The 12,964-nt window shown below is 37.1% G+C and overlaps 1 protein-coding gene across 2 annotated transcripts in view; it reads left to right on the top strand.

Moving 5' to 3' along the window:
* The window catches only part of LOC121166753 (glycine receptor subunit alpha-2), a 153,235-nt gene that overhangs the window by 32,709 nt on the left and 107,562 nt on the right, over nucleotides 1–12,964 (top strand). Inside the window, exon 3 of one of the 2 annotated variants that reach the window (XM_040996033.1) lies at nucleotides 8,479–8,546. In XM_040996033.1, coding sequence (XP_040851967.1) covers nucleotides 8,479–8,546 — 68 coding nt within the window. Of the gene's footprint in view, nucleotides 1–8,320; nucleotides 8,389–8,478; nucleotides 8,547–12,964 lie in introns of both variants that reach the window. The other variant, XM_040996034.1, reaches the window with a different exon arrangement.

Below are 12,964 nucleotides of genomic sequence, written 5' to 3'. Positions count from 1 at the left end.
AGCAGAGACAGAGCAGCAGATCTCAGATGGGCAGTGTGAGAACAGAGTGAATTTCATAGCCCAGTCAGCCCCCTAGAGCTGAATTGGGCGCCATTTTGCATAAGGAGGAAAGGCAAGGGAAAGGACTGAACATGCACTGAGCTGGGAGTGAACTCATTTCTGACTCGGCGAACTGCAACAACGTGGCATTTTATGGGTTCTATCCGGGGTATGTCTGGGTAGCCCTCGGATCTGACGACCAGCAGTTCAAGAACTGTTGTGGTAGCACGTCGGGCGCCATTTTGTGCATTGTGGCAATAGCTTTGGGACTGCAGGGGACAACAGAGAATTGCGCATGTGCTGAGCTCGCGAGAGCTTGCTGAGGTCCCGCAGGAAAATAATACCGACTGTGACATTGTACCGGTCAAAATAGGTCCGTGTGGCACCCAGACCTAACGTCCAACAGGTTCCGACAAGATCAGCGCCACCAACAACCTAACTAGATAGGACACTTGGTGTCTCTCTAATCCTGGAACCCACTCCAACCAGAAGAGGGAGAAAGGTTGCAGAGACAACAGTGCAGCCTCAGCACGGTATCACAGGAGGTGGAGAGTGGTGAGCCAAGAGCTGGGGCTGTGGAGACCATGGTGGATATCTGACATAAGAACCCAGACCTGGAACTCTCTGGAGGTTGTGGCACAAGTGGCTGCAAGCAAAAAGTTGTGTACCAACTGCAATAAGTAAAATTGCATTGTAGACCTGTGGGTCACACAGCTTAGAAACCTGCCCCAAGAAGAAGACTCTGCTAACCAGAAGTACAATGATCAAGAGCAAAAGAAGAGACAAAGGCACAATGAATATTACTGAGCACTCCCCTGCAAAGGAGCAAAACCTTATGCCAACCTCAGAGTTAACTGAGGAAGACATCGAGAAAATGGGGGACACAGAATCCATAAGACTCATTTTGAAGATTCTGGTAAAAAATGAGAAGCTCATGCAAGAGTTCAAAGAATTTAAGGAAGCAGTAAAGCAAATCAAGGCTGGTATATCAGAAATTAAGAACACAGTAGAGCAAATTACAAGTACAGTGGAGAGTCTCCAAAATAGAATGAAGCAAGCAGAAGAAAAAAATCTCAGAATTGGCAGATATCTCCTGTCACCAGGGGGAAGCAAACAAAAAGCTGGAAGCAGAGCTGGATCAGGCCAAAAAAAGTATTCAAGAATTGAAAGACACTACGAAGAAGCCAAATATAAGAGTTATGGGAGTCCCGGAAGGTGCAGAAAGAGAAGCTGAGTTTGCAAATGTATTTAATGAAATAATCAAGGAAAATTTCCCTAATCTGGAGAAAGAATTGGGAAACAAGATGCAGGAAGAACACAGAACTCCCAACAGGCTTGATCAAAAGCGATCTTCACCAAGACACATGATTATCAAACTCTCTTCAATTGAACATAAGGAAAAGATCCTTAAATGTGCACGTGAAAAACATCAATTGACATATAAAGGAATGCCAATTAAGCTCACAGGAGACCTCTCACAGGAAACTCTACAGGCCAGAAGAGAATGGAGTGACATATTTCTAAAAGAAAAAAAATTGTCGGCCTAGGATAACATATCCAGCAAAGCTTTCTTTCATCTTTGAAAATGAAATAAAATTCTTCCAGAGTAAAGAAAAGTTAAAAGAATTTGCCTCTTTCAAACCTGCCCTACAAATGATACTTCAAGATGTTCTCTTGACAGAGAAGAGGAATAGCACCTACCAAAACCAAAGGCAAATGGGAAGAACATCCCAGTAAAATGACAACAGAAGACTAAACCAATGAACAACCCATTCCTAAAATGACAGGACCAAAGTACCATCCATGTATATTTAACTCTGAATGTAAATGGCTTAAGCTCAAACATCATAGATTAGTAGACTGGATTAAAAAACAAAACCCATCTGTTTATTGTCTGGAGGAGACACACTTCAACAAAGATCAGTGGAGACTCTATCACATGGGTTTTGTTGTTTTCTGTTGGTTTCATCTCTTCAAAACACTTTCTTCTGATTGGATCATTCAATGACTCATAGATCATACAGTGGCATCATTTTCTTCAAGAAGGTTCTTGATTTTCACTTCTTTAGCTACACGTTGGACATTTAATAGCATGTTGTTTAACTTCTTGGTGTTGTTAATTTCTTTTTTCTCTTGGATGTTGATTTTGTTTTGTGGCTCTTTATTTAAGGGTAGGTATAGTAATTGTGTAATGGAGACTGTCATATCTAGTAACATGTCATTTAACTTCATGGCATTATGAATTTCTATTTTTCTTTCTATTGTTGATTTTGTATCATGACTTTTCATTTAAGGGAATGTACAGTAGTTATGTAATGGAGACTAACATCCAGATGTGAGGATGCAGTGTGGTCAGCATCTCTGTTTTTCAGACAAAGATGGACTTACAGTGAAACTGTTTATATTATATTTTGACAATAGGATTCTGGACTCTCTGCCATTGTCCATGCCCGCAATGATGAACATATGACTGAGTATGAAGAGCTATGTGTTAGTGATGATATGGAGGAACTGGGGGATGGGGGGGAGGGAATTGGGGAGGGGATAAGGGAATATTTAACTGTATCATAAAATGATTGCAATAATAATAATAAAATGTAAAAAGAAATTTAGAAAGATTAAAATAAAACTTATTATACATGTTAAATTAAAAAAAGATTTATTTATTTATTTATTTTATTGGAAAGTCAGATATACAGAGAGGAGGAGATACAGAGAGGAAGATCTTCCATCTGATGATTCACTCCACAAGCGGCTGCAACAGCCAGTGCTTTGTCGTTTGAAGCCAGGAGCCAGGAGCTTCTTCCAGGTCTCCCACATGGGTGCAGGGTCCCAAGGCTTTGGGCCATCCTTGACTGTTTTCCCAGGCCACAAGCAGGGAGCTGGATGGGAAGTGAAGCTGCCTGGATTAGAACCGGTGCCAATATGGGATCCTGGGCATGCAAGGCGAGGACTTTAACCACTAAGCTATCGCACCGGGCCCTACACATGAAATTTGTAACATAAATGCAAAATTCACTAAAATAAATAAATAGATTTGATCAGGCAGAAGAGAAAGGAGCAGACTATTCAAAGTATCAGTTCTAGAAGCAGAAAGGAAAGAAAACGGAGCAACGAGAACAGAGTATAAGGTGGCAATGAGACAACATCAACTACATTACCATGCACTTTAGGAAGTTCTAGAACATAAAGGATGAAAATAATATTTAAATAGAATAATTGAAAAAAACAGTAGCTTCCAATATTTGGGGAATCCAGAAATCCCAGAAGCCCAATTAGTTTCAAGTAGGATAAACTCAAAGATACGTTTTAATCAAATTATTGAAAGCCAAATATTTTTAAAAATTTAAAAGCAGCTAATAAAATCACCTTATTACATGCCTGGAATTCCCACGAAGATTACCAGCAGATTCCTTGGCAGAAGGTTTTGAGGAGCCAAAGACAGCAGGATAATGTGAAATACTGGGGGAAAATTTTTATAGCCAAACAACTGCCTTTCAGAGAAGAAAAATGGAAAGCTGAAGACAGCCACACTAGATTTACCCTATAAGAAATGACAAAACAAGTACTCTGAGTTGAAATTTTTAGAATGTTATATAGTAATTAAAGTTTTATGGATTGATAAAGCTCCCCAGTATATAAGCATAAAATATATTTACCAGTAAAATATAAAATATAAAGTGGTAAACTGTAGTATTTGTTTATAATTCACTTTGCACCCCTACATGATTTAAAATGCACATTCACATGAAAATTATTAGTCTATATTAATGTGCACAAAAAAAGATACAATGTATGACAACAATTATATAAAGAGGAGAAAATGGAGCTGGATATAAGTTTTCATATTTTGTTGAAGTTAAGTTGGCATGATTTTTGTTAGGTTATTAAATCAAACTGGGATGTTAAATGTAACACTTATGGTAGCACAAGAAAAACACCCGAAAAATATACAAAAAAAAAATGAAATGAGAATTCAAAGGGCTCACTACAAGAAAATCAAACTAAACACAAAGATATTTATAATAGAAGAAATAGAGCCACCAAGCAATTATAAAAATGCTATAAAATATTTGTAAAGCAAACACTGAAATGAAGAGTCTTTCTGTGTCAGCAATCACTTTAATTTCAAGTTGTTTCAACTCCCCAGTCAAGAAAACATAATTAAGCAGAATGCATAAAACATGCTATGATCCAACTACATGTGATGTACAAGAAACTCACCTAAGATCCAAAGACATATGTACACTGACAGTAAAACGATGGGGGAAAGAATATTCTATAGAAATAGTAACCAAGAAAAGATGAGGTATGTATACTATTACCATAAAAATGGGTTGCAAGTAAAATAAGCCGTTAAAATAATCAAAGGATGACATTACATATTGATAAGAGTCCCATCAATGAGAAGGACAAAACAACTCATAACATGTGCATCAAACAAAATTCCAAAATATGTGAACAAGACATTGTTAGAATTAATGGAAAAAGCAAACACTTCCCCAACAAGAGTTGGGAAACTTGACTACATTATTTTCAATAAAAAGTGCATTGAGAGATCAATAAGGAAAGAACAGTATAAACCAACCAGACCTAACACACATGTATAGATGCTTCATTACACAACCACAGGATATACATTCTTTTCAATGACTCATCACAAATTAAAAATCAATATATTCCAACAGACTAAAATTACAAAAGTACAGCTTTTGAAACCATAGTGAAGTAAAACTTGAAGACAGTAATAGAAAGGAAACTGGAGAATTCACAAATATGTGGAAAAGTACACCTTTCAATGACCAATAAACCAAAGTAGAAATAAAAATGAAAATTGGAGATGAATGAAAACAGAAATACAACATTAAAAAAAAGTATAGGATCTAGAAAACGCAGTGCTCAGAAGAAAATTTACAGTGTAAATATCTGCATTTAAAAAGTAATCTCAAATCAGTAACTTCACTTTTTACTCAAGAAATTATTAAAGCAAAGTAAAAACCAAAGCTACCTGAGGAAGAAAATCACCAAGATAAGAGTAGAGCAAAGCAAAATAGGTGATAAGAGTTTGCACATCAAGCCCCATACTTAGGGAGCTTCTATTATTAGGATAACTCCATTCGCCGCAGGCATGCTACTTCTGTATTTTAAAAAATATTCTTAAATAATGCGATTTTTGCCTGTTTCAAACTTGGACCTTGGGAAAATTAACTACCTTTGTGCATTGGGTTTTCTTATATAAAATTGCTGTTATGATAGCACCTACTATTAAAGAATGAAATGAGACACTGCCAGAGTAAGATTTTAATATCAGCATCAGTTCTTACTATATGTAAATGCCAGTTCCTCATCCAAAGCATGACTTATTGGTGCATGGATTTGGCCTAAGAAGATACTAATATCCCTCATAGCAGTTCTTGGGTTTGAGTTTCAGGTTCCACCCCAGTTCTAGCTAATGGGCATGGTGAGAAGCAGTAGGTGATTCCTCAATTAGTTTGTCCTTACAAGCCAGGTAGTACACCTGGATTAGCTTCACAGCTCCCATCTCAGGCCTGTTACGGGAGTAAGTCAAAGGATAGAATCTCTCTCTCTCTCTCTCTCACTCCCTCCCTCTCTCATTCTCTCTTTCTCCCTCTCCCTCTGTTCCTTTCTCCCCATCTTTCTCCTTGTCTCTCTCCTCTCTCTCCTTCCTTCCTTTCTCCCCATCTTCCAAATAACAAATATTAAAAGAATTCTCATTTAAAAATTTATTTTCTAAGACTTTACATAGAAGTGCAAACATTTTTGCCTAGAATTGAGGAAGCCAGATGCAAAGAATCAAGAAACACACAAACATGTGTAAAATAGCATCATTATTAGCAGGTCATGCAGGAGTGAGGATACAGTATCCTGCCAGGCAGGGCAGCAAAGTGGTTGCAAGCTTAGGCTTTTGAAACCTGAATGATGGGTCTCAGCTTTTCTAATTAGAGCAGCATGACATGAAGCAAGTTACTTTACCTCTCTAATCCCTAGTTTTCTCATCTGCAAACATTTACTAGAGATGAAAAATAAATCCTCTTTTATAAAGGATGGAAATAGATAATTTCTAATGTACTTCACACAATGTCATCATATATGGTAGCTGCAAATATTTCAAGTTCCCAGAATCTATTTATGCTGCCATTTACCAGAAAGGATCTAAGCATAGATGTGATGGTAAGATCCACACTCTAAAGCTTCCGGGTTAGTGGAGCAGGCTGGACAAACAGACAAAAAAGACCAAACCTTATGTTTTCAAATCCCTCCTTTAAAAATGGAATTTCCCTTTTTTTGTGTTTCTTCCTCCCCGTCATTAATTTTTTATTTCTCTTACATACAAGAATTCATGAAACTTTCCACTGGATAGTTTGCAAGGAAGTGTTTCTTGGTGAAGAGAGAAAAAATACACACAATTTCTTATAATTTGCCTCTGTTGCCTAATTTATTTCTTAATAGAAAAAGAAATTTTTGAAACATTTATAGTGAAGGTAGTGTGACTTTTCTTGCACCGTACGCATGGAATGCACAAAATTTACATTAATAAAAGTTCAAAAAGTCTGAAGAGATTTACTTATTATTTATTTGAAAGACAGAATCAATCTTCCATCTACTGTGATGGCCTCAGTGGCCATACCTGGGCCTGACAAAGCCAGAAACCTATACTCAATCCAGGTCTTCAATGTGGGTATCAGGGGCCCAAATACTTGAGCCATTCTCCACTGATTTGCAAGTACTTTAGCAGGAACCTGGATCAGAAACTCAAATGATGTTTCATATGGGATGCCAACATTGTAAGCAGATTATCCAACTGAGCCACAAGGTTAGCTCCAACAGAAAAATAGATTCTCAGTAAAATAGAATTGTGCAACTAAGAAGAGGTTGTTTTGAGTAACAAAAAGATAAGTACCCAAAAGTCAGGCAGAGTACAAAGTGACTCTAGAGAAGAACTCACCATGGAAGAGTATAGAACATGGTGCTCAAATGAGGCCTCAAGCCAAACTCCTCTTTACCAGCTCTCCTAGCTTCTTGAATTCTGAGTCCCCTAGGTATTTCTTGGTTTTTTTTTTCTTTAAGATTTACTTATTTATTGGAAAGTCAGATATACAGAGAGGAGAAACAGAGAGGAAAATCTTCCATCTGATCACTCACTCCCCAAGTGCGAGCAACGGCCGATGCTATGCCGATCTGAAGCTGGGTACCAGGAACTTCTTCCAGATATCCCACATGGGTGCAGGGTCCCAAAGCCTTGGGCCGTCCTCGACTGCTTTCCCAGGCCACAAGCAGGGAGCTGGATGGGAAGTGGAGCTGCCGGGATTAGAACCAGTGCCCATATGGGATCCTGGCACGTTCAAGGTGAGGACTTTAGCCGCTAGGCCACACCACCGGGCCCCCCTAAGTATTTCTTGCAATGGGTTGCTGAGCCTTTGTCAAATGAAGAGACTAATTTGCCCTGGAGAAAGGAATAAGGGACTAGGTGGTTCATGGGAGTATTTTCTTATTTCTGAATGACTTAGAGGAAAGTGCCACAAAAGTAATAAATACATTCTCCAGGAAAATATGATGCAGGGAAGCATCAGTGATTTGTCTCTTGATGAAAAGCAAGAATAAAGAGCACAGGTCAGTATACTCAAACTCAACATGCTCTATACCATATGGACCAAGGCAATAATATAAGCATTAAGTGGCATTTCTTTGTGTTTATATCTTAAAATGAGTTAATTTTCTATTTATTTATATTTCTTACATCACTTTAAAAAAAAACTGGAAGTCAAAAGGAATATAAAGAAGAAATGGAGTAAATTCAGAGGTGTCAAAACAAAAATACATAAACCACTATTGTACAAAAGGAGGCCCATCTTCCTGACCCATAATAGAAAATGCAGCTCTGTTTTAACTATATAGCCACCATATCATCACCATGGAAAAATCTCACAGTTGATGCCTACCTAGTTGACAATCCTAAGTTCAAAAAAAGCCATCATTCATAAGGCTATTTTGATAGCAACTTAAAGCAATGGATTGAGTTCAACTGTCTTCAGTTTATATTTTCCAAATCCCAAACTCTTCAGGCTATGTTACCCATTGCTTAACTGTCATCACCCAAAATAGTAATTGGAAATGTTATCATTATATGCCGCTGGATACATTTCTTTTGCAATCTTGCCATCATTTTAATTTTATTTACACTTCTAGCCATATCACAAATGTTAATGGGGCTGTATTTTTGTTTCAATGCCTATTGCAATATTCTTATTGCGTTCTGCAGGTCCTCCAGTAAACGTTACTTGCAATATTTTTATCAACAGTTTTGGATCAGTCACAGAAACCACCATGGTAAGTGCTACAATGCCACTGGCAAGAGAAAAATGTGACTCAATTATACGATGACACAACCTGTCAAACTTTCTATTGTTCAACTTGCAGGGCCTCCTGTAAATGTTACCTGCAACATATTTATCAACAGCTTTGGGTCAATAGCAGAAACTACAATGGTGAGTGGGACTGAGCATTGAAGCCATCGGGTGAAGGAATGGGATGTTGGATTAAAGGGCACATTTCTGAGATACTTGCTGAGTGCCAATTTCCAATGTTAGTCACCTCTAAAATGCAATGTTTTATATGCCCTCATTTTGGGTAATCTCTTGCCAAGAGACATAATAGCTGATCTTTCACATATAATGGAAGTTTTACCATAGTTAAACCTCCCTGTGGAACACATTTAAGGACGAATTTACAGTAACACTCAGACACACACATCCGTGTGTATACATGTGTGCACAATTTTATTAGTAATAGAAAGTAGTCCCAAGTCTACAGCAATTATATAATATCTGTGTCTTTAAAAAAAAACATGGAGATAATACCAACGGCTCATCATAGATTGCACACAAACATCTTTTATACATGTGGAAATGATTCCAGATTCCATAAAACCAACCAAGTTTCCTGATAACAGTCACGGTCATGTGCACGTGACATGACCTATTGAGATCATTAGTTTTACTTCACATGGTAGCAGTCCATAGTATGGAAATTACTCTAAGTATTTTTGTCCCCAGCTTGTTCTAAGTCCTAAATCAATTGGTTGGTTCTAATCTGCATGTCTCTGAAAAGCATACAGTCATGTTATTCTGAGACAAAAATAAACATAACTGAGCTTGACTAATTAGTACAGTGGCTGCAGGGCTTAAATTTTTCAAGTAATAAAATAATGAGCATAACACCATTGAGAAGTACAAACAGTTCCTTTGTCTTTTGAATTTCCTCTTCAGGACACTAGAACTATTCTTAACACATTAGTACATTTTGTAGCATCCTTGATACTAGAAATCATTTACAACTCATCACTCCTTTTCACTGGCAAAATTAGACATAATGCAACTCCATTGTCAATTCTAATGTTACTCTGGAGTAGTGTTGTCAAGAAATGCGGTTTTGGGTACTTGGCAGGGTATAATGCATTAAGGGTTGCACCTAAGAAGACAGTTTTGATAGGATTATTGAAGGGCTCACAAGAACAGCTAAGCATGCAAAGAATAACACAACTTTGGACTTGGCATTCAGCTTCTACCTCTCTCCCTCTGATTCTTTGACTCTATCTTAATAAGAGAGGGGAAAGCCTCCAAGAGCCCAAATCACTGTCACCAGCTTTACACGATGGCATTCAATGACAATATTTGCACGACCTAATGCTGATTGCATTAATCAAACTCCTGGGTTGCTTTGATTAAATCTCATCATTGCATCTTACTCAATCAAAAATGTAAATATGTACCTTTTCAATGTTCATTAATGCAAGAAAAAACTCAACATTTAAGGAGATGAAAATGGAAACCATGAATAGTCTTATTTTCCTCTGCCCTTAACAGCTAATGAAGGTATTTAATAAATGGGCTGCTTAAATGCTTCCTAGCCACTTATTAAATACCCTTTGTCACATTTCCTATCAGAAAATATGCAAAGCGTTGCTCAAGGGTAACATCAACAGACTGCTTGTTCCCTGCTGTGTAAGACAGATTGAATTGCATGGTTAGAAAAGTGATGTGTAGTGTGCTTCTTTTGACGTCTTAGATTTTGATGTAATGATGAACTTTATCTAACCTTGAAAATGTTTGCCTCAATTATCATTTTATGTGAAACTACAAAAATATTTTAAATGCTATCATGTTTACATCAAAGAAGAAAATCTACATGACAATCAAATAAGGAATTATCAAACTTTTTCTGCAAAAAGTCACACAGTAAATACTTAAACCTTTGAGAGAAACATAAAAGACTGACATATGTAGTTGTGTGTGTGTGTGTGTATAACAACAACTATAATGAACAAATGGGTGTAGTTGTTGTGCTCCAGTAAATTTTTATTTACAAAACAGGGTCAGGGCCAAATTTGACCCACAGACAACTTGGCAATCCAAAATCCAAGATCTAGGTGTTTAAATAGCCAGTATTCAAATTCTCCTAAGGCCTTGAAAGTTGCTGCAATGAGGAAGGTGTGATCTTTAAGATACTCAAAGCCCTGTGTAGAACTCCATCTGATATATGCCAGGCCAACATGGTCTGTTTCTGTTGAGGATTCTATTTGAGTTAAAGACTGCTGACTTCTGGTATCCCGTATGCTGGAAAGACCTCTCGGCTCCTTTTTAAAGGTTCAAAATCTCACTTCTGAGGGTTTCACCCTCTTGATATAATCACCTCCCAAGAACCCCCCCGCCCAATCTACTAATCACATCACAATGGAGGTTAAGAAATATTCAGAGTGTCATATCTCAAGCATCCTTTACCCAAATTGTAAGGTTTTGCTATCTATACATTTACCAATATTTTACAAAATCTGACTCAGAAAAATAGATTAAAAAAAATTAAAGACAACCATATTCTTCCTTGGAGAATAAAACCTTAGGACGTTGATTCATGTTTTCTGAAGATACTAGTTTTGTTTTATATACATTTTCTAGAATAAATTTTTCAATAATACCTAAGAATTTTGAGTTTCTAAACATGTTCATTTTTCTCTCCTTACACTTCACTCTCATCCCATTACATGAAGCGCATTACTGAAAGATTCAGTTTGGGGAGATTTTACCAGATGAGGGACAATGATGATCTGTTTCGAAAAACTCAATGTGACTCTCCTTTGCTGCTACTGGTATGCTCTTCTTATGATTAATAATATCCCCCTAATTTATACAGACTGAAGGCTCACATACAAACCCAACAACAACCTCACTCCTTTGATACATTGGTATAATATGTGTACACACAGGACAGAGTACATTTCTGCTACCTTAAGGAACAGTTTTATGGAACATTATAATGATATATATTATTCAAAGTTTTTTCATTCATTAAGAGACATGGGGATAATTCAGCACGCATTGGTGGTTGACACTATGTTAAAAATATATACTAGAATAAATTAGGAATGGTACACAGTGTTACAAGGGATACATGACAGAAGAGCTTATATTCCATTTTGAGAAAGTCAGTTTACCATTTCTTTGCATTTTTCTTTCTGGCCCTCTTTGCTTGTTTGCTGATGGCAAAACAATTTACAGAACAGAGAGTGTATCTGCAATGTTCATTTTAGCTGTCAAGGCATGGTCTGATAATATTAGTAATCTCAGGAAAGATCAAGTGTGTGTGCATACCAGGTGCATGTAACTCTCTCCAAAGCGAGGCCAACAAAAATGGCAAAGACACTCTCTTTCCAGGTTCCAAGTGACAATGAGAACACGTGAGGGAATGGTGTGTGAGGTGAACCTTCAGATGCTAGAATCCTATGCGTGCCACAGCAACAGATCCTTCCCTTCTCAGCTAGGAGGGGAGCTGAAGGCATAGAAAGTGTGGCCATCTACTCTTCAGAACATAGCTCTGGCTCTCCCAAATTCTGCATCAAAAGCTAAATTCCATATGCTTTGCTGGTTGTTGTAGCAGAGCGAAAAATAGCTTTACCTTCAATCTGAAATCACATTCCTGTGGGATTTGAAAAAGATGTTACAGGCTCTCATTAGTATGTGAGTTGTGTTACAACCACTGACAAGAGACTATGTGCTTCCTTTCATTCTATGGCTATGTAAACAAGTCATAAGAAGGAACCAACTTATCAGGAACAGCAAGAAGCCACATTTCTTATTTCTAACTTCTTAAGGAAGAATTAGCAGTGTACCATAAGCTTGGCAGTTTTAAAAACTGATACGTAAAAGATAACCTTGTTCTCGCAATTAGCAAGGTAATGTTAAATTGTGACCTCATCATACAGAAATCGTCCATAATTTTAAGCTCAAGGCCAACTTTCCATATCAAATCATCCAAGAAAATAAAAGAATGCTACCCACCATTTTTACAAGAATTTCTAGATGCAGCCTTGATTTTAATGCAAGATATGCTACATAAGATATGCTACTTATAATAACATGTCATCACAGGCCTAGATGGACTGTCACATATATAAAGTAAGATATGGAACAAACTTATACTATCAGAGTTGCTGCAATTCATGGTATACATTTTGTTTCTGACTCCTGAGGTGGGTAAATCTGTTATGACAACTCTTGGAGGGTCTGCCAAAGAGAAAGAAACAAATAAATAAACCCTCACAATATGATTTCTAAAGTTACAACAGCCAAACCATCATAGGACAAATTTCAACAAACAAAATTTCAACAAACAAATTTTCAACAAATAAAATTTGGAGATTTGATTGTTTAAAAAAAGCTAGCACAGGCTCAAGATTATATAAACTTTACTGCAGTAAAGTCAGAGGTAAAGCAAAAGTGTTATAATAGACAGTATGAGGAATCAACCAAGCATATGATAGATACCTTGGAACATACTTGGACTGAGCAATGTATATACACAGAAGTAAGAGAGAAATGGTGTAAAGTTTAATAGGAATATTATGGACAGA

This window comes from Ochotona curzoniae, unplaced genomic scaffold, assembly GCF_017591425.1.
Source record: "Ochotona curzoniae isolate NIBS_2020 unplaced genomic scaffold, NIBS_Ocur_1.0 patch219, whole genome shotgun sequence".
Taxonomy (NCBI): domain Eukaryota; kingdom Metazoa; phylum Chordata; class Mammalia; order Lagomorpha; family Ochotonidae; genus Ochotona; species Ochotona curzoniae.
Note: the sequence above shows the minus strand (reverse complement) of the source record. Positions and strands in the feature narration are given on the sequence as shown.